The 19,307-nt window shown below is 34.5% G+C and overlaps 1 protein-coding gene across 5 annotated transcripts in view; it reads right to left on the bottom strand.

Moving 5' to 3' along the window:
• The window catches only part of LOC150109305 (irregular chiasm C-roughest protein-like), a 641,937-nt gene that overhangs the window by 217,035 nt on the left and 405,595 nt on the right, over nt 1-19,307 (bottom strand). For all 5 annotated transcript variants that reach the window (XM_090407227.1, XM_090407244.1, XM_090407237.1 and 2 more), the window contains 2 exons: nt 15,840-16,031; nt 14,601-14,723 (listed from right to left, as the gene is read on the bottom strand). In XM_090407227.1, the coding sequence (XP_090263353.1) occupies nt 14,601-14,723; nt 15,840-16,031 (315 nt within the window). The remainder of the gene's footprint in view (nt 1-14,600; nt 14,724-15,839; nt 16,032-19,307) is intronic.

Below are 19,307 nucleotides of genomic sequence, written 5' to 3'. Positions count from 1 at the left end.
CCGGAAGAAATATTCATTTCAAACAAGCCACCGGAATATCAAGTAATAATTCACGTGGTGCAGCGCTGTGCAAGGACCACGCAACTACAGAATGAATTATTACTGTTTGTAGTTATTCATTTAAAAGAGATTTTTCCAAACTAATATTCTGCAAATTTCACGCTCAATCATGGATTGAGTGTAAAAAAATTGCAGAATATTAGTTTCTTAAATCTCACTGCTTTCGATCCGTGAGAAGCTTAAAACGTAATAAAGTTCAAACGTAAATCTATAAATGAATAGTTTTATTACAGTATATTGTTTCACATTCGTGTGGTCTTACTGCTCATAAATGTTTAATTTATGAAATTATGGGAGTATACTAGAAGTTGAATACGATCGAAAATAAATTTAAAATATTACACATTCTAAAGTTAAATAACAAGCAAGGCGGTTGAATACACATAGTTTTAGAGAAGAAAAATTATTAGTTTGTGCACTATGGCGACAACTAAGATTAAACAGAAAGATGAGTAACCCGATTATATGCCTTGTTGCCTATTTTGAAAAACATACTCAAACTGATTAGCATTCAGAACGCGGACTTTTAAGCCAACTTGCATTCCTTCAGAACTAACAATTTCTGAGAAAGAACTGCAGGTTGCTATTATTTTGCTAGCGCTGGGATATACATATTATATATATGCTAACTTCCAGTAAATGTTTCTTGCTCCACTGCATTCCACCCTACCAGAATCAACAATATTAAAATCCCGAATGCGTTTATTTCCTTACTGCACCTTTTTAAAGGACAAAAAAAGTTTCCGTTTTGGGAAGTTTGGCATTTTCATTTGCGCAGATATTTAAGCACGTTCATTATTATATGCACGTGCAGGATATAATAATGCTCTTGATATATTTTATCCTTGTTTTAATGCACTACGGTCTTTTGTAATTTTTTTTTCTCTCTCATCATGACTGTATTATTCAACTAGCGTATATTTAGAGTTACAGGACGAAGAGTAACTATCAAATATTGTGCGCTGACAAGATAAAGACGTCCACGTTTGGGATTTGGCCTTTTTTGTTTTATTATTTTCTTTTATTAGGGCTTTCTGCGTATTATTTCAGTATTGCATTGGAGGTCGTTGACGGTGCGTGCGTGACGTTAGGTCAGAGAACTCGGAACTGGGGGAAAACGCTAGAGATGTTAACTTGGAAGTGCGGACAAATAAATCTTTACTGGTAAGCTCCGAATAGCTAGCATTTAGAAGTATCCAAAAGTATTAATGAGGATCTAGAAAATGCCTGATAAAAAAAAAAGTTTACTGCAACCATTTCTGAAGCACCAGTTTAGCAATAACCTGAAATTTCAGTTGCATCACTATTTGACAGTAGGTAACAAACACTATCTGTTTGCATGAAAAGTTGTAATCAACTCACGTACTTATTAACTTAAAAGCATTCCATTAAGTTTGTCTCTATTTCACGGTTTAATAATATTATAATCTGAAGACTTTAAAAAGTATGGCGATGGTAATCGCTACTGATTAATGACATAACATTAATTAGTTCATTTCATATATGCTCACACTTTTGAAACGTTCGTCCCCTTTTTTCTTACTACTCCCACCCCCCCTAGATTCTTAGATAAACGCAATGTTACATGCCGATATTTGCGCAAATTTCCTAGGCCAAAACTCAAGACTTGCATACTGAAGATTCTGTCGGCTGCAGAATATTAATAACGACAGAGGAAAACAAGGATGGAGCTTGGAAGTCTATTAAACAAACCGGTGTGCCTAAAGGAGAGCATAAAACCTTTTGTTGAGGAAACTTGGTAAAAATGCTTCAGCCTAATTAGTATCGGCACCTTATTAATTACCGAAATGAATGCAGAAACACATCCGGCACAAGAAAAAGAAGAAAGTATCTACTCGACATGGAAACTACAATGGAAACACAACGTGTACGTCATGTGAAATACGTAAACCATAATTAATCATCTTCGAGAAGACGTGAGAAAAACAACTAAGTGTCTTCCAACTGTGCCTACAAATCTGACCAAGTATGGCCACAGATGCACTACAAAGACGTATTAAGAGAACAAGGAAATTCTTACTGCGAGGTGCGCCAGTTGTTCGCTAATATGTATCTTTGTGTTACAAATAATGGAGAACATTTACATCTTGTTATGATGTTGAAGTGTTTGATTTAGGTACAAAAGGAAATGAGGATGATCTGCTTTACGGAATTTTTCAAGTGAAGTCATACGGTGTTTCATCCAAGCTACTTCTGTCGTTGATATTAGGAAATTATGGCATTAAAGAACTGTTGATATCGCGAGCTTCGTTTTTTCTCTTGCTATCTTTACGCGATAAAATAATATTTATTTATTAATAATTAATATGCTAATAACTAAACAGTCGTTAGATGTTCCAAATGAATAAAAAAGTGCTATTTCAGTTAACGCTTAAGCATTGACTCTGTTTAAATGTGTCTGTAAAATATATAAACATATTTAAGTATAAAGAGCTAATAAGCTTCATTTCGGCAATGAAAACATTACTTAAATTAAGGGGATATTATATATATAAATATATATATATGGTAGTTGGCCAGTTCATTAAGAGATTTTATTGATGATAATGCACAAAACGGTTGATCTGTCTTCGATTCCCACAACCACGCCTTATGCAGTCGAGTTAATCGAATGCTTATTACATCCTGACGTTTACCTGAAACGCTATTAAATGTCCTAAATTATACATACATTTGTAAGACAGGACAAAACATCTACTGATCATACGAATTAAAACAGCAAAATCATATTTTAAAATTTCAGCACTCACATATTAATTATATACTTTCTATAATTTCTATTTTTAATTTTTATGCATAAATTATCAGCAATATATTTTTATTTTATTTAGACATCCAGTAAAGTTTCATATTCCGCGTTTTAAGTTCTTCCCCATTAAATTTCCTTTCTGGAAAAATATAATATTATACATTATTGTCAAACATTCTTCCACTCACTTATCCTTACTGTATTATAATCAGAATAAGCATTGTGCTAGTTATTTCTCAATAAAAATACCAACAGCAGCTGCCTGTTTCGGACACATCCGGCAAAATGGTCCACTCTAGATATAGCTTTCTTGTTTATGGCACGTTTCAGGAGAACGAAATCTCCTGGAATTTTACATCTGATACATTTTTATTTTTTACGTAATAATATGTCAAAATATCATTTGCACTACCTCTAATTTGAATGAAATGAAACGTAATAAGGAACACTATAGTTTTACTGATCATACAGGAAATCTGATAAACGGTACCACCCGCCGACATTTTATATTCCTTCTCATAGTGTAGAAAGTTATTTTCTATAAGCATTCCCAGTGTTGGGTTTATATTTCCTCTTCTCTCACGGCGAAGAGGAGATATATTTAGAATCTTCGTTTAGAAGTTCCGAGAAATAGTACGATCAGTGCAAAACCAAGAAAAATGGGGGTGAGAAATCATCCCTTCCTGTCGTTTTGTGACTTTGTGGAGGGGACTATAAAATCAGCAAAAATGATATTGCGTAATTTATACATTAATTCCTGCCGAGAATTTCCGGGTAAAAAAAAAAAAAAGAATCTCCGAGAATTTCCCGGAATTCATCTGGAAGAAGAATAAATGAATAATGGCAGCCTTGCAGTCATCATTCATTCATTGTTCGACTATTGGAAGCTATGCTTCCAATCAACCTTCTTTCATATCCATTTCTTAAAAATTATATCCAACAGAAATTCAAATTCTATACGAATCATATTTTTTCTCTTCACAGCCTTTAACGACTTGAGCATTACTTGTGATTACACCCAACGCTTGTCCACTCCCCATGTATTTAATCACTTTTAATTACTTAAAAAAAAGCACTTTGTACGAAGCCGTTTTTTCACTGTTAATCCATTTTGCCTTTCCTATAAAATAAATATTTTATAATAAATTTGTAATAAATATTTTAAAATAAATAATTTTATAATAAAACCTATGCATGTGATATTTCCTATACAAAACAGTTTGTCTGTACATTTTCAGTAGTAATAGTTGCATTCGTAATACTGCAAAAACATGACTCCAGAAGTGTCGATAAGATGACAAGTGTGATCTGTACACCATTCGAAAATAAAACAAACACGCGAAGAAAAGAAACAGGTACTATTTTTGCCAGCTAACTAAACAACCAAAAATATTAAATAAACTCCACAAGAGTAATCACGTGACAAAACAATGATGGCGGCGCCAGCGGTTGTCGATGTTTCTGTTAAAAAGACAGCAACAACCGCGAGGCAGGAAGTGGCTGCTTAAACGGATATCGGGCTGCAAGCAAAAACAAATAGTCTCCTAGGAACAATAAAGTAAAAAATTTCCACAGGAGAGAAAAAAAAACACACTAAAAGAACTTCACAACCTCCGAGGCACCATCTATATATTGTTAACCAAACACAGACACATAACGAAATTTTATAATTTACTTTTATATGAATGCTAACCTGTTCCATTGTCTTGAATATATAAAATGACTATCATTTTGAGTTACTAAGACAGCAATGAATGCGATGCTGTTTAAGTGGTTGATAACTCTACGATGAGCTGTCTTAAACTAAGCAGTTAATGGCATTTAGTGTTTAGGTATTAAGGTTCCTGGCGTTTTCAGTCAGTGGTTGCTTGATCAGTATTGTGGTTATTACAAACGAATAGGATTATGTGATAATGGCTAATTTTCACTTTGATTCGTTTCTCAAATAGTCTAGAAAATGCTAGCCCCACTACAGCAGTTCCAGAATCCTTTATTCAAACGACTCTGTTATTTCGTGTCTCTCAATAAACCAAGAATCAAAGATATTTCGAAGAAATATCTTTAATTTCGTATAAAGTTTTTGTTGTTAAGAATAGTCTTCAAAAATTAAAATAAAATCAATGCAAAGACACGTGACTCCAGTCTTTTGGGTACTTAAATAAGACATCTTCGAAAGGGGAAGGAAATGAAGGATATAAAGAAAATGGTAATGAGGGTAAAATTTCAATGAGATCTTGAATCATGAACGAAATGGAAATCTTACATTCTGAGCAGATCGATAGGAGAAATTTTAATAGGAAAAATCTGGTTATTACTTAACAAAAGAAAACTGAAGGCCAAGCAAAGAAAGATGTTAATTCTTTCATATCGTTGTGCATTGGTAATACAGATAACTGCAGCTAAACGAAGTGAGTTTTCCAAACTGAATTTTAAATAAAAAAGAGAACCTCAAATGATAAAATACCAAATTTTGTGGCCAAACACAAAAGACGGAACAAACCGAGTGAAGAAATTATACTTTTAAAAATCTGCTGGGTGAAATAGCATAAAAGTCAAGAAACAGAAGATATTACCAGTAAAGTCAAGACATTTCTAAAGCAAGAAAGTGAAACGGTGTCCCAGACAAATACATTAAAAAAGAGCATGGTGAAGCATAAAATATGCATTAGTCATGCAAAGAGACTAAAAGGTAGACTTCGGCTAATAAATGAAAACAAAATTCGCTTATAATAAAGGCATACAGATATGAAATTAAGTAGAATATGCAAATCTGCAACAGAAAGACACCGAATACTAACAATTTCGGCTCTTCATTTGTACTTGTGAATCATCTACTAGTCAAAATATAAAATAATGCTTTCCCAAAGCATTTCGTAAAATCCATGCAGTCACTTCGAAGTACAGGTAACTCTCGTATAACGCGGAAGTTAGGTTCCACAAAAATGCCGCGTTATATAAATCGCGTTATGCGAGACTTAGATCACATAGAAAAAGTAGGATTATGTTCCGAAATCGTTTTTTTTTTAATTATATAAACAATGACATATCCAACAAAAATATATTTTTATTTAATTCAGGTAATTCACTCTTGGACATCATTTGTATAATTCTCATTGCATGCTTCGGTTGGTTTAGTTATCAAGAAGTCAGTAATAAGACCTTGCTTACTACTATGCTGCAATTTTTTATTAAGTTCATAATATGGAGCTAAACAAATATCCAATTGTCTCGTGAATCCGCAAAACTTTCTTGCCAAGTCCAATCCTTCTGCTAATTTCTTTAAACGGAATTCTTTAACGGATTCATCACAATCAGAATCTCGGAAGAACTTTCCCCGCCCTTTGGTTCGACGTCACCTATTAACTGTACTAGTTCCTCCTAATTTAAATCTATTTCCCCCATCAATTAATTCACTAATTTTGTTTTCATCCACATCGTAAAAGCCCTCTAAGTGGCCATTACTGTAAAAATAAAATGTTTACATAAAAAAAAAGCATCACATATTGTATGTAACTCACCAGAAAATAAAGTGCTCAGCTTGAGATTAACCCATACAGATGATTTTTAATGCGCTTTCCTGGTGGAAAACGAAGACAATATTCAACAATAAACACTTTCTAGGGTAAACAATTGACGTACATGCGTGCTAAAGGGTATTTCACCAATATAAATTCGCTACTTATAACTACATGCGCGATACGAGCTGACGCAAATTTAACGAAGATAAAATTTGATTTTTAAGTCACGCGATGAAAAATATATGAGAAGATAAAGGGTAACTATAATTTGTAGACCGTGTTATATCGAAATCGCGTTGTATAAGTACCGCTTTGAACAAGGGTTATTACAATTTGCAAACCGCGTTGTATAAGTACCGCGTTATACGAGGGTTACCTGTATATTCATCATTTTTCATTCCACAATTTTATACCCCTTCTCCATTACACAGCGGCAAACTCTTCGAATCCAAATTTTCAGAAACGGAATGTGAATTAAAAAGAATTCTAGAAGTGAATTTTTTTTTTCCAGCACAGTAAGTTAGTTAATCAACCCTATATCATACAAAAGTTTCTCCGTTGATCAATGTGGGTTTTTTAATTATCATTTGTTCCACCAATATTTCTTTACGTATTAGGTCCAATAACTTTTAAATCCAAAGTAATTTGGATAACGGAAGAGTGATTGACTATATTTTTAAGGAAATTACCACGTAGATTAATATTAATTACAATAAATTTAATTAATATTTCCAATATTTCGGAAAAGTCAAATTGCCATCATCAGAGTACACAATACAATATGATATGAGCACGCAGGCACTACGATGGTAAATGAAGCTGAATATAAATATGAGAGACTATTTCCGAAATCTGCTTCAGCCTTAAGAAATTACCTTAATCAACAATGAAACTTCTCCAATTTTGGGAAGTGCTTCCCAAAATTAGGGCAGTTCTCCGTACTTCAGCCCAACAGCTAAGGACATCCATTTGAGCCCTAGAAGGCAGTATATGTAGGACTTTAGGCTCACTTTTGATTGCCATGCTTCGGCCTCGTTTACCAGTACAATACCATCTGCGTACACAGATCATATTGTGCTGTATTCCCTGATAACGGCAATTTGACTTTGCCCAAATACTGGAAATATTAATTAAATTATGGTAATTTATATTAGTGTGCGTTGTAATTTCATTAAAAAATACAGGTATGAATAGCCAACGTATAAGTCTTACCACCAGGAACAGTGGTTAATCCGATTCGCCATTTCTGTTGCATTACCACTTCCATATGGTGCCACATAATTCACCTTCATCTGACCTATATTCGAATTCTAAACGGAGTTTGAATATAGGTCTTTTCAACTAAAGGGTCTCTGCCGACTGCTACAGGAAGTCGCTAATTGTTATTGCCCGTTTCAATAATAATCCGAATTAAATTACTTATACAGTAGCAATCATTTAATATGAGACATGATTGTGACTCAGTCAACTTGAGTTCATTATTCTTTTCTAGCCAGAAATTAATTATTCGTTTCAAGCAACAATTATTCTTCACGAAATAATATAAGCTTATTCAAAACTTAGTACATGTTATAACATCTTACTGTCCGCGCGGTTAGCCTAGTAGCTTTGCGCTTCGCAACCTAAAATATGCCTAGGGATAAAATATGCCTAGGGAAGGAGTGTCCTAGGTTCGATTCCCGTCGACGACGCGATGAGCTTAAGGATTTTCCTCAGCCATAGCCAAGTTAGCCTGTCTTGGGCATGGACAGCAGGGTTTTTTTTCCTCCAGTTTATCTAAGGTTTTTCATCCAGCAAGCAGGCAAACTGGTCCCGTGAACACACACACGGATTACAGTCAGGAATACTGACCCAGCCATAGGCCTGATTTGTAAACTAAGCCGGTTCCGAGCTCGGATAAAATTTTGGGGGAACTGAGATGGTGCCGTACCTCCCCGTAAAAGGGGAATCACGGCCGTTGTAACATTATACGATAATTATTATTATCGCATTTTACTATTCAAAGATTACAAAAATAAAAAAAAATTATATTCATCTAACCAATGAAAATAAATATTCTTAGATAAATGGATTTCGTATTTTTCTTTCTCGAATTAAATACTTACTAGAATGTTTAACCAAATAAAAACTAATAATTTAATTCTCTAAAAACATCCATTTCTCGGGAGTCTACCGAAAAACCTGATAAGAGAAGAAGGGACTCACTGAATGGATATATCGTGTACTCTCCAGATAAAAACCTCATTAAGATATTTCAAGGCCTCTTTTGTATAACACAAAGGCAGGTGTCCAAGTGGAGAATTTGGATAAAACAAAGGCGCTTTTACTACATCTCTTTGTTTCTGCTTAAGAAAAAGGACGTGAAGACACGAAACTTGGTCAGAAAGAACTTAATATCTTGAACAAAACCTACCCGATTTTTTTTTTATTTCTTAAAAGAAGAAGATAATGAGCTGCAGAACACAATTTTAAAAGCGAATAGGATTCGATCATTTAAATGATAATAATAAAAAAAATCAAGTAACGCAAACCCCTCAGCTGATAACACTTTAGTTGATCCATGCTTTAACCTTTGCACTTGACCATATAGTACTACAGTAGATTCATAAGAAATGCAGTTGTTGACAGCACTCATCCTCAAATCTATCCCTTCCGCTCTAGGGCAGCTCTACTTCTTCAATTGTTCGGTTATTAGTGTGAAATCATGCAATAGCGATAATCATGAATATCTCCGCATTACCCGCAAGTCATACTAAGTGGTTGATGCTAATGAAGTGTTCTTCGTAGCGACAAGTTTTTTGAACTTAAGTGTAATGCTGGATAATGGGACAGATTGTTTCTTGTGAGGTAGTCTTACTTAAATAATATAACAAAAATCTTTCAAAACATTTTCCTTTTTAAAAGAAGAATTTTTTTTATCGAACCAAGTTCAGAAATCGGAAACGTGATTACCATAATTGAGAGGATCAAACACTCGAATAATGTAATGCACGATTTGGCATTCACTACCCTGACATGATGGATGTACTCAAGGAATTGTAAAAACTGAAATAACTATAAAAATTCAAAAAATATTATGGCATAACGTTACCAACTGTTCTAGATGGAGCTTTTCTCAAAATAGGATATCTGATTTGTCTCCGAAATGTCTTTTTATTATGACATGTTTAGAGAAGAGGAGAAATTTTTGTTTTATTTTTAAATGCTTAAATGTTTTTTTAAATGGCAGATTTATCTGAATCTTACCACAGATTTTTCTGTAGCTTTTCTGGTGCCATAAACAAGAAAAAACCTTTGAAACAGTCACTGAATAAGTAAGTGCATAACATAAATAAGGGATATTTACCCCTTTTTAGCTTTAACTTTTTCAAATAGCAATAGTTCCAAACTAAGCGGAAATGCTCTAAAATTGCTTTTCCTGAAATATACTTGATCGGAGAAAAAATTGATTAATTTCAACTTTGCAAAATGAATGGTTTTTTATTTTTATTTTATTTTCACATTCATTATTCTCTTACAATTCACTATCCGGAGCACTTATTCTTGGAAGATAGTCTTTGTTATCCTTAAAAACATCCCGACTATACACTCATTTACAAACAAAATTAATGAGAAAGATCAAATGTAGTTTGAATAATCAGAAATATTAAACTTAACTGTTCGAACTATTTTTTTTTTTTTTTTGAGTCGAAGATAGTCACGAAGCAATCGTGGAAGACGCCACCACTGTGAGCAATGTTACCCACATCATGATCTATACTTGGTCGGAGAGAAGTTGTAGGTATATTCGTGATGTTACATAATCAAGAGACATTGCACACACTTCTTCCCGACAAAAGGAATTGTCACATCGTGACAGATCTACTGCCAGCTTAAACTGTACAATTTTGACCTTATGATCAATGGGGATAAACAGGAATTCTGATTGGCTGAATTCATTCAACTTGTACCTATTGGTCAGTAACCCAAAATCTGAACTACTCATCCAACTGTAGGGGGAGTTTTCTTCTCAGGGTAAAGTGCCCTGTTCGGGACCTCTAAAGGAAGTTCGAACAGAATACGCATCTAAGAATATTCTGTTGATGGCTATGTTGTTAAAACTGTTAAAATCCTTGATAGTCATTTCAGATTAGCATATCTGTTTGCAAAAGTAATTCGAGTAAGATATGGACGGTCTTTAGCCCTTGTCATTCAACATTGTCTTTCGGCCGGAATTATTCTTACTGTCGTATGGAATATTCGTTTTGAGGCAAACAACACCGCAGATGTCCATAGTTCCTTTTGAAATGCTCCAGATGCGATGACCCCGTAAATGAAGTCTCTTTGAAAGTCACTCTTATATTCCCTGCACCCTCTATAATGCAGTCCGTTGATGTTTGCTACATCAACGGACTGCTGAGGTGTATGCATTTCATATCCAACGTGGCGTGTGATATGTAAATGATCCGGTTGCTGCATGATTAAATAGTAGGATATGCGATTTCTCTTAAGAATCGTATATCTCATTATTCCTTTATAACTCCTTTCTTCAAATCAGCTTTTCTAAGAATCAGTTTTTTTATGTGACTTTTGTCCATAATTCACGGTCTCTCTCCTTCCCAGGTGCCATTCTTCAGGCAGAGATGACCGCCTTCTAATACATTACATATCTAAATTTGATTTAAATTTAATGAGTGAGGAAAATGTCATTTAAGAAATATGGCATTATGTTCCTCAAATCACCAACAGACAGCGATATGACAGGATCGAGAAAATGAATTATCATTAAAGTAGTCATAACTTTATGTTATGCACTTAACAAAATCCTCTGAAAATCCTACCATTATGACAGTTTATGGGTTAATTATATTGGTATTATATTATATAACTGGCATCATTTTGTTCTTCCAATGCACATAACATAATATAGCCGCTATGAGCGGAAGGATTTTGGCAATTCAGTATTTGAGATCTTCACTAAGAGATGTCGAAAATTTATCAATAGCTCCATTTTCTTTTAGATATGAAATACATCTTTTAATAAACATCATCATTTTTGATTTCCTTTATAACTACTTTCTTCAAATCAGCATTTCTAAGAATCAGTTTTTTTATGTGACTTTGGTCCATAATTCACTGTCTCTCTCTTCCCAGGTGCCATTCTTCAGGCAGAGATGTCGGATCTCCCATTTACATTTTTTCCCCGTCTTGATGTTACAATAACGTCTTTCATGGCAAAATTTTTTAAATCTTCTCATTCCAAGACTTCCTCTAATCACATGACTAAAACCATTATCATAGAAATGATAGCATTTGGTCCTTGTTTCACTTTTAACTTTTGTCCTTTATCTAAGCCCGGGTTTCTCCAACAAATGTGATAAAAATGTTTCAAATAAGAATAAAGCAAATCGGAACCAAGGAGTAGGTTTCATTTACTATCCTAGGCTTCCTTTACTGCCTAATTCAAGCCACCTATGGTTGCATATAATGTATTAATAAATAGGCAACGTTTAGTTATGTTACCCATCTTCAGATAATAGACATGAAAAGTTCGAAAAAACTCAAGCAGTTGCGTTTGATATTTCAAAGGCTTTTTGAAAGAGTACGTACAAAGGACTTTTTAACGCGCTTCCATTTTATTGTTCGCATTCTTTTCACACTTTGATGGCAAGTTTCCTCACTGACCACTCAGAGCATGTAATGGTATTGTATATTATCTTCTCATTTATCGACTTACGCTGGAGTAATACAAACGTTTCGTACTTGTACCTATTATTTTCTTTCTATAAAATACAACAATAATGAGTCTGGTCTCGTCAAGAAAACAAATGCTAACTAAACTGCAAATTGAATTAAATACCATAAATAAGAAAATCCTTCTCTCTCTCTTTTTCCCACTTCATATCTGAAAAAAAAAAAAGGGAAAAAAAAGAAAACAGATTCTTTCTTGTATGTAAGTAAGTCATTAAGTTAATAATTTAAGCCCGTAAATCATTTTTTTATGTAATAGCAAAGTAACTTGACTTCTTATAACCCTAATTTCTGGTAGGTTAATCTTATCTCCATAACTATCGAGGGAGTACGATCATTCGCTGGGTTGTCAGTTTTGCGGTAGGGGAGAACTGCCATCTTCATATAAGTGACTATCTCATCTTTGAAATGCCCTTATAAATGCTGTTCGCATTGTAAATGTATTCTCTTCCAAGTTTTTCCAACCAAACAGCATCACCTCTACGGACTGCGCTACGCATGTGAAAATTAGATTGCACTAGACCTCTGCTTAGATCATGTTGCCTATGCGATACAAGAATCTACAAAGACTTTAAGAGTGTTCCAAGGCACAAATAAGCTAACAGCCAAAGCATTCCCACTAAATATGCTTAAATAATAAAACTAGCAAAAATTCTAATTTTCTCCCTTCTTCTGAATATATATATTTATATATAAAAACTGATTGACATTCTGACAATTCTGATACAAGAATGCTAAGATACGAGTATTAAGGAATACCTTTATTATGTTAATGGTGGGTATATTGCGTGATTAAGCATTTGCGAACTGCATCCTGAGTAGGTAATTTAAAATTATTCCTTCTTTACTCCGATATGCATTACAGAATTGTAAAATTATAGGAATACTATATCGACATGCATGATAGGAGTACTATATACACGCATATACTCGGAGCTCAGTGATATGGGCAACAGAAAAAGCACAAGGATAACATGCAAGCGGCAGGTTTGAAATTTTTGGAATTTGTTCAAATACGTTTTTAAACTTTTAAACCTGGAGTTAGCGGAATACTAGGAGGTTCTACTGAGCCTGCAACATTTTTTTAATGCTATCTCCAGAGTTAATGGAATTCTAGATAAGTCAACTGTGGTTTATCTCCGGGTACTCCAAATTTTTCGTGTAATTTCCTTCTATATATAACCAGTAACCCATTTTTCATTTCATCCCACCAAGAACAGCCGAAAGAAGACGCAAAGGCCCAAAAGAACCGCGGAAAGGTCATAACACTAACGTCGGAAGTGCAATTGCCGACTACCATCGACCGTAATTGGGTAATATTTTTGTGAGTAGCCAAGGCAGAGGCTTGGCAAGTGACGAAGTGTGTGTTGCGAACGACAATTAAATGTATTCGCGTGGCGCGCTTCTGCGCGAAAGCACATCAACCGAAGACAGGCTTATCGTAATCCTGCTCTGCATTTCGGAGTTGTGTACATTAACGTCAATAGGGCTAAGAGGCACATGAAGAAGCGTCGGAGGGCTTGTTAGAGACTCCGTGATCGGAATCAAGATTTATAGTAGCCATTAACATAATACTCCTTACGGTCATAAGCACAAGTGAGAAAGCAGCCGAAATAAGTAATTCTAATCTTTATGAACAAGCAATTAATGTCATCTTGTAGCAGGCATATAAAGACTGATTACAAGATATATTAGAGTGGTCATGGTTATTCAGGAACAAGAAAAACTGCTCATCACTCACGCATACGGATCGCGCGATTTTTCTTAATCCTCCCATTGAAAACTCCAGCCTTTAGGTAGGCTAGAACATTTTTCAACCCTCTCTCTTTCCCTCCCCGTTGCTGGCTATAAATCCATAGGCCAGTCAAAGCACTGTGACGTTACCATACTTTCGCTGCTGTTCAAAGTAATTAACTATCCGGCTTAACTCCAGTAACCTCTCTTTCTCCATCCTTCCCAACTTCTTCCTTTTTCTTTCTTTTCCTTCCTCCCCCACTTTCTTCCCTTTTGCAATTCTTTTGTTAATGATTTATTTTCGATACTCCTTAATTAAAAATTCCAGATAGGCATTTTTCTTTCTTCATTTGTATTCTATACGTGCTTTCAACAATGTATTATTTAAATAGCGTATTTGTATCTTCTCATTGGGTGATTTTTGGTAAGCTTACTTAATATTTTGAATAGCTATTCAGAGCGTTAAATCACAAAGTGCAATGAATCTGATCGTTAAAACAACATCGTTGGATTCTGTCATACGAACCCGGCATTTAATGTTAATAAAATATTACAAGCAAAGAAAAACACTTTTTCTTTTAGATCCTGTAAAATATAGTGCAGCTACGCTAGACCGCATGGTTAATATCTACAAAGAGAACTGCCGAAAGAACAATGCATCATGCAATAATGACCTCCGCTGAGCAACCGATGGTAACACTAGAGGGCACCACAAGTCATTACAACGGCTGCAATATCAATCTGACATTCCATAGTATAGAGAAGGAAACTGAGACTCGATAACTTACCATGAACGGTTAAAGCAGCGTTTCTTGATCGGATGCCTCGAGTTCCTTCGGAAGCTCCCACCTGACACTGGAAGACTGCGTCGTCCTCAAGGCTAACGCTTGTAATCTGAAGAGTAAAATCACCTGTATAAAGAATGACAATAAGGATTAGTTCGTGGCATTTGGAGAAAGAATCAGTTTATTGTACAAATAATTGCAAAAACTACTAATTTCAGCTTTTTATGAAAATCAGCTTTTTAACAACATAAAAAGGCAAACTTTCCCTTTTAATTACTTTTTTTTGTTTACATTTTTGAGTTTCCTGCTCAATTAAAAAAAATAAAATATTAAAAAATTAAAAAAAAAACAGGTTGGCATGAATGCTACGTTAAAGTTGTATGAATGCAAACTGTATTTTCCAATTATAAAAATGTAGTTCTTTTAATAGCATTGTCTGTACTTATCAGTCAGAAGTAATATTATAATAAATATGAACTGTGTAATTTATTATAAAATAATTTCTAACAAATATCATACTATAATACTACTTGATTTTTCTCGTTGGTGTGAACGTATACATTCCCTGCCTATTCAGTGTGCATATTATTATTTCACAGCTTTCGGAACAAATTTATTCATACATCCATTTTTTTTTTTTTTTTTTTTTTTTTTTTACTAATAGTAAAAGAATTGTAAACATATCGCCTTAGTAGACCAAGACAAGTGGAGCACATACGTAAAATCCACTAATTTCCATGCCTGCAAAGTGTAGATACACAAAAAGAAGTTGTGACATCCAGGCAAGAGTGCATATTTTTAAGTGACGTGAATATTTTTTTGGTAGAATTAAAAAAAAAAAAAAAGAGTAACGTGGGATATTCGAGAATATACGGTGTTTTATTAGGTATAGGGAAGCTCCCAAAATTGAAAAAAAATAATAATTAAGCAATATTAATATTACTATGAGAGAATGCTGCTTGTTTCACCTTCATGTATAAATTATTACACCATGCAAGACATCCAAAACCTACTATTTGTTATCCTGCTAACATAACCGTAAAATAGAACTATCCTTCAGATGAGTTATTGGAAGTGAAGATCTGCATGCAATCATGTAAATTTATCAGTTACTTTCTGTATGTCGAAGTGTTCGTTTAGATTCTACTTATTCTATTGAATTTTGCCGTTGCAATTATTGAGAGGATTACTTTTGACTGTTTTTTGGTCCTAAAACTAAGTAGCTGGGATCATCGCTCTTACCTTCGTCATCGCTTCCTATCATGCTGTACCTAGGAAATCCACGGAGATCTCGATCGGAACCAAGCCCAAATCCATCTCTAGTCCATTGGAGGGTACCAACTTTGTTAATTACTCGACATGCTAAGACTACAGTGTTCCCTACAATTGCAGTTCGGTCCGAGGGTTGAAGGGCAAAGGTCTGTTGCAACGGACCTACATAGTAATAACAAAAAAAAAAAATTAATTTGCTCTAGAATAGCAATATATAATAAAAATTCCATAATGACATCATAATAATGGCAATACTTCTCTCTATCACACCCACACACGCCAGAATAAACGAGGCAACGAGGATTGTACATGCCAGATATATCTCATCTGATGAACGCCAATTTTGTCTGATTTGCGTGAGGAAATCTCCTTCCTCTAATATTATAATGTATTATTTTTTTTTTAATTTCATTAAGTAAAAACCTTGCTTACTTGTAATGTTCCATCCTAATACTGAGTTTAGAGTTATTATCGAAGCAACTGAGGTCAATGAGACGCCAGGATATTATGTTTAAAATCAGTGTAGTCCCAGACTAGTTTATTTGTTTTGCGGGAAGAAAACACAGAAGAATTATCTCTGTATAAAGAAACTTTTTTTTTAAGTTAAGGAATATTACATCCCATATTGTTTCTTAGCTGAATAAGAAACTCAAAGAGTTTCATGCCGAATATAGAAACTATATAAAGTTCGGCGATTCCAAGCGTAAGCAAATACCTGGATAGTGCAACGCCTGGCCCATTTGGTAGTGCAAACTGAGGCAACTCATAGTAAGGGTGGAGCAAGCTCCGATCACTATTCTTGGTATTTACCCATAATGTGAACTTAGCTCCTAGGAGCTGTATTACTGTTCTACATTATGAGAGAAGGTCACTACCCAGACCGGTTTCAACTTTATGTATAGGTGAAGCGGGCTCTAAAAATAAGACGATCCCGAAAGATCGCCCAACTCAGCGTTGTTCCACTCGATGACAGGCTCACCCCGTCACCGAGAAGAACTTCTCAGCATTGGCTCTACTCAGTGGCAGGCTCACCCCACCACCACCACCACCACCAAGCAGAGCCATAATCTCAGCGGTGGCCCCACTCAGAGACACACAAAAACCTACCTCCAAGTGGAGCCTCTCAAAGCCAGATCCGCCCCGCACCGGTTTCCACCCTCATTGGGGTCTCATCAGTGAGTAGGTAGACCTAGTTAATACCAAGTTTGTAGCGAACAGAACTTACATCCCTTTTATGAGAAGTGCCAAGAAGGTATCCTAATAAATTACTAACTATATGAAGAGCCAAAGGCTTCAATTCGGCGACATGAACTTGTTTAAGTTAAGGGATATTACATTCCATATTGTTTCTTAGCCGAATAAGAAACTCAAAGAGTTTCATGCCGAATATGAAATAAGTTCATGTCGCCAAATTGAAGCCTTTGGCTCTTCATATAATTAGAAACTTTTTTTTTTTGGACCAGCCAACTACATTATTGAAAAAAGACTAGGAATAAATGCCCCTCTTCACAGAACCTGACACTTGAACCAGCTCTCTTTCAGTCGAATGACGTGCGAAAAACTACTCAGCAAGGTCTAAAACAAAAATAGGAAATGACAATGCTCCATTCAAAATAAAAGGCCTAAATCGCAGAACAAATGAGGTAATCAGTGTGAACATTTTATCATAAAAAAACACTTTTGGTAGCCGTGAAGATCTAAACAAATGATTACTATACAATAATCTTTGTAACTTTTGAGATGAAAAAACAAGCAAAAACTTTCTTCGTTTTGTTAATAAGAAGGCGCGAACATAAATCTTTCTCGACTTTCTTAATAATTTAATACCAACAAATTTAAGTTCAATGGCACTTGATTCTACTTTACTTGTAATCTAAATCGAAGGTTAAGTGGATAAGAACACCACGGGTATAATATATACAAGTGAGGGCAATCTGAATGATTTGCAGGTCGCGTATATCCTCCAATCAAACACTCCATTCTAACAAAATGTTGCTTTATCAGCTCCACCACTTTCAACAAGGGGGATCACAGATTATCCCCACGTGTTTAGGGATAGGGAGGAGGAACACTTGAATCATGTATTTAATATTCAGAAACAATGTAAGAGGAGACCACAAACTTTTATTGACCGCTCCTTTTCATGCGAAGCAATTAGGGTTGCTATCCCTTTGGGAAACCTAATGGATTTTCTTAGCAGTTTGCGTCCATTGTTCCTGACAGCCAAATCGCGCGAGGCAGAATTACCGCTACATATCACATGTCGGTAATTAAAACCCTACTAGGGAGGTGTTGTGATGGGAGGGGACGCAAACTGATATAATGTTACCATTGACCTAATTTGCGATATAATTTTTCCTGTCCTCCCCTTACATGCTCCAAAATTCTTGGACAATTCTGTAATTCTTTAAATCGGATGTTTTGTGTGTTGGGATGAATTAATATTTAAATTCTTATTTTATAATCCTAAAAATATATAATTTTAATGGGTCTAGTGATTGCATCAGTTAACTAAATTAATATACGACATAATACAGTTCGATTCAAATTATTCGTTCGAGTATGCTAACAAAAAGAAAGAGATCATTAATGGACTCTACAGCACATTTATGAGTTTGCGCATATCCTAAAAAAAAAATATATATATATATATATATATATATATATATATATATAATTACATTCAGCTATTTAATCACACTGAATACCATAATAAACATCTTGTTAACCACATTCAAACAGCCTCCTCTTAGCTTCTGGTTCTATAAAAAAAAAAAAAGCAAAAAATTACTCTTCTTTTTTATTTCGCCTCAGCTATTTGTTTGACTATCCTTACATGAGTTTATTTACTCGTATTGCCCTGAAGGTAATGTAAATATGGCCCTTTTCACCTGAACAATATTAATATGCACGCTTCACCAATATCGTAAAGTTTGATCTCTAGAGCAGGGTTTCCGAACTGTGTGTGTGTATATATATATATATATATATATATATATATATATATATATATATATATATACAGTTCGGGGGGAAAAAATCATTAGCCAACCCACGGTACTAATGTTTACACAAAAACCTTTCATTCGAAAAAAAGAAAAGAAAATGGTTATACAATGTCTCATATTTTTAACCCTACACTGAAATTAAATGTCAAGAATTCACAGGGCAAAATGCAATAATGTAAAGTTTTTCTGGGTATTTTACAATCAATTTCTAAAAGATAAAAAATACACATTCTTCGCTATTAGTACAGTACTGCCTTATTTCTAAGCATGTACAACAACAATACATGAAGAAATTTAGAACTAGAATCTAAACAAGTATACAAAAATTTCAGGTTAACGTCTATTTTAAAAAAAATACGATTTATCTTTCTGAATATTGGATGCTAATTTTTCATCTCTCTCTCTCTCTCTCTCTCTCTCTCTCTCTCTC

This window comes from Typopeltis vanoorti, chromosome 2, assembly GCF_054136105.1.
Source record: "Typopeltis vanoorti isolate ZY-2024b chromosome 2, IOZ_Tvanoo_1.0, whole genome shotgun sequence".
NCBI classification, from domain to species: domain Eukaryota; kingdom Metazoa; phylum Arthropoda; class Arachnida; order Uropygi; family Thelyphonidae; genus Typopeltis; species Typopeltis vanoorti.
This window is presented reverse-complemented; position numbering and strand designations above follow the sequence as displayed.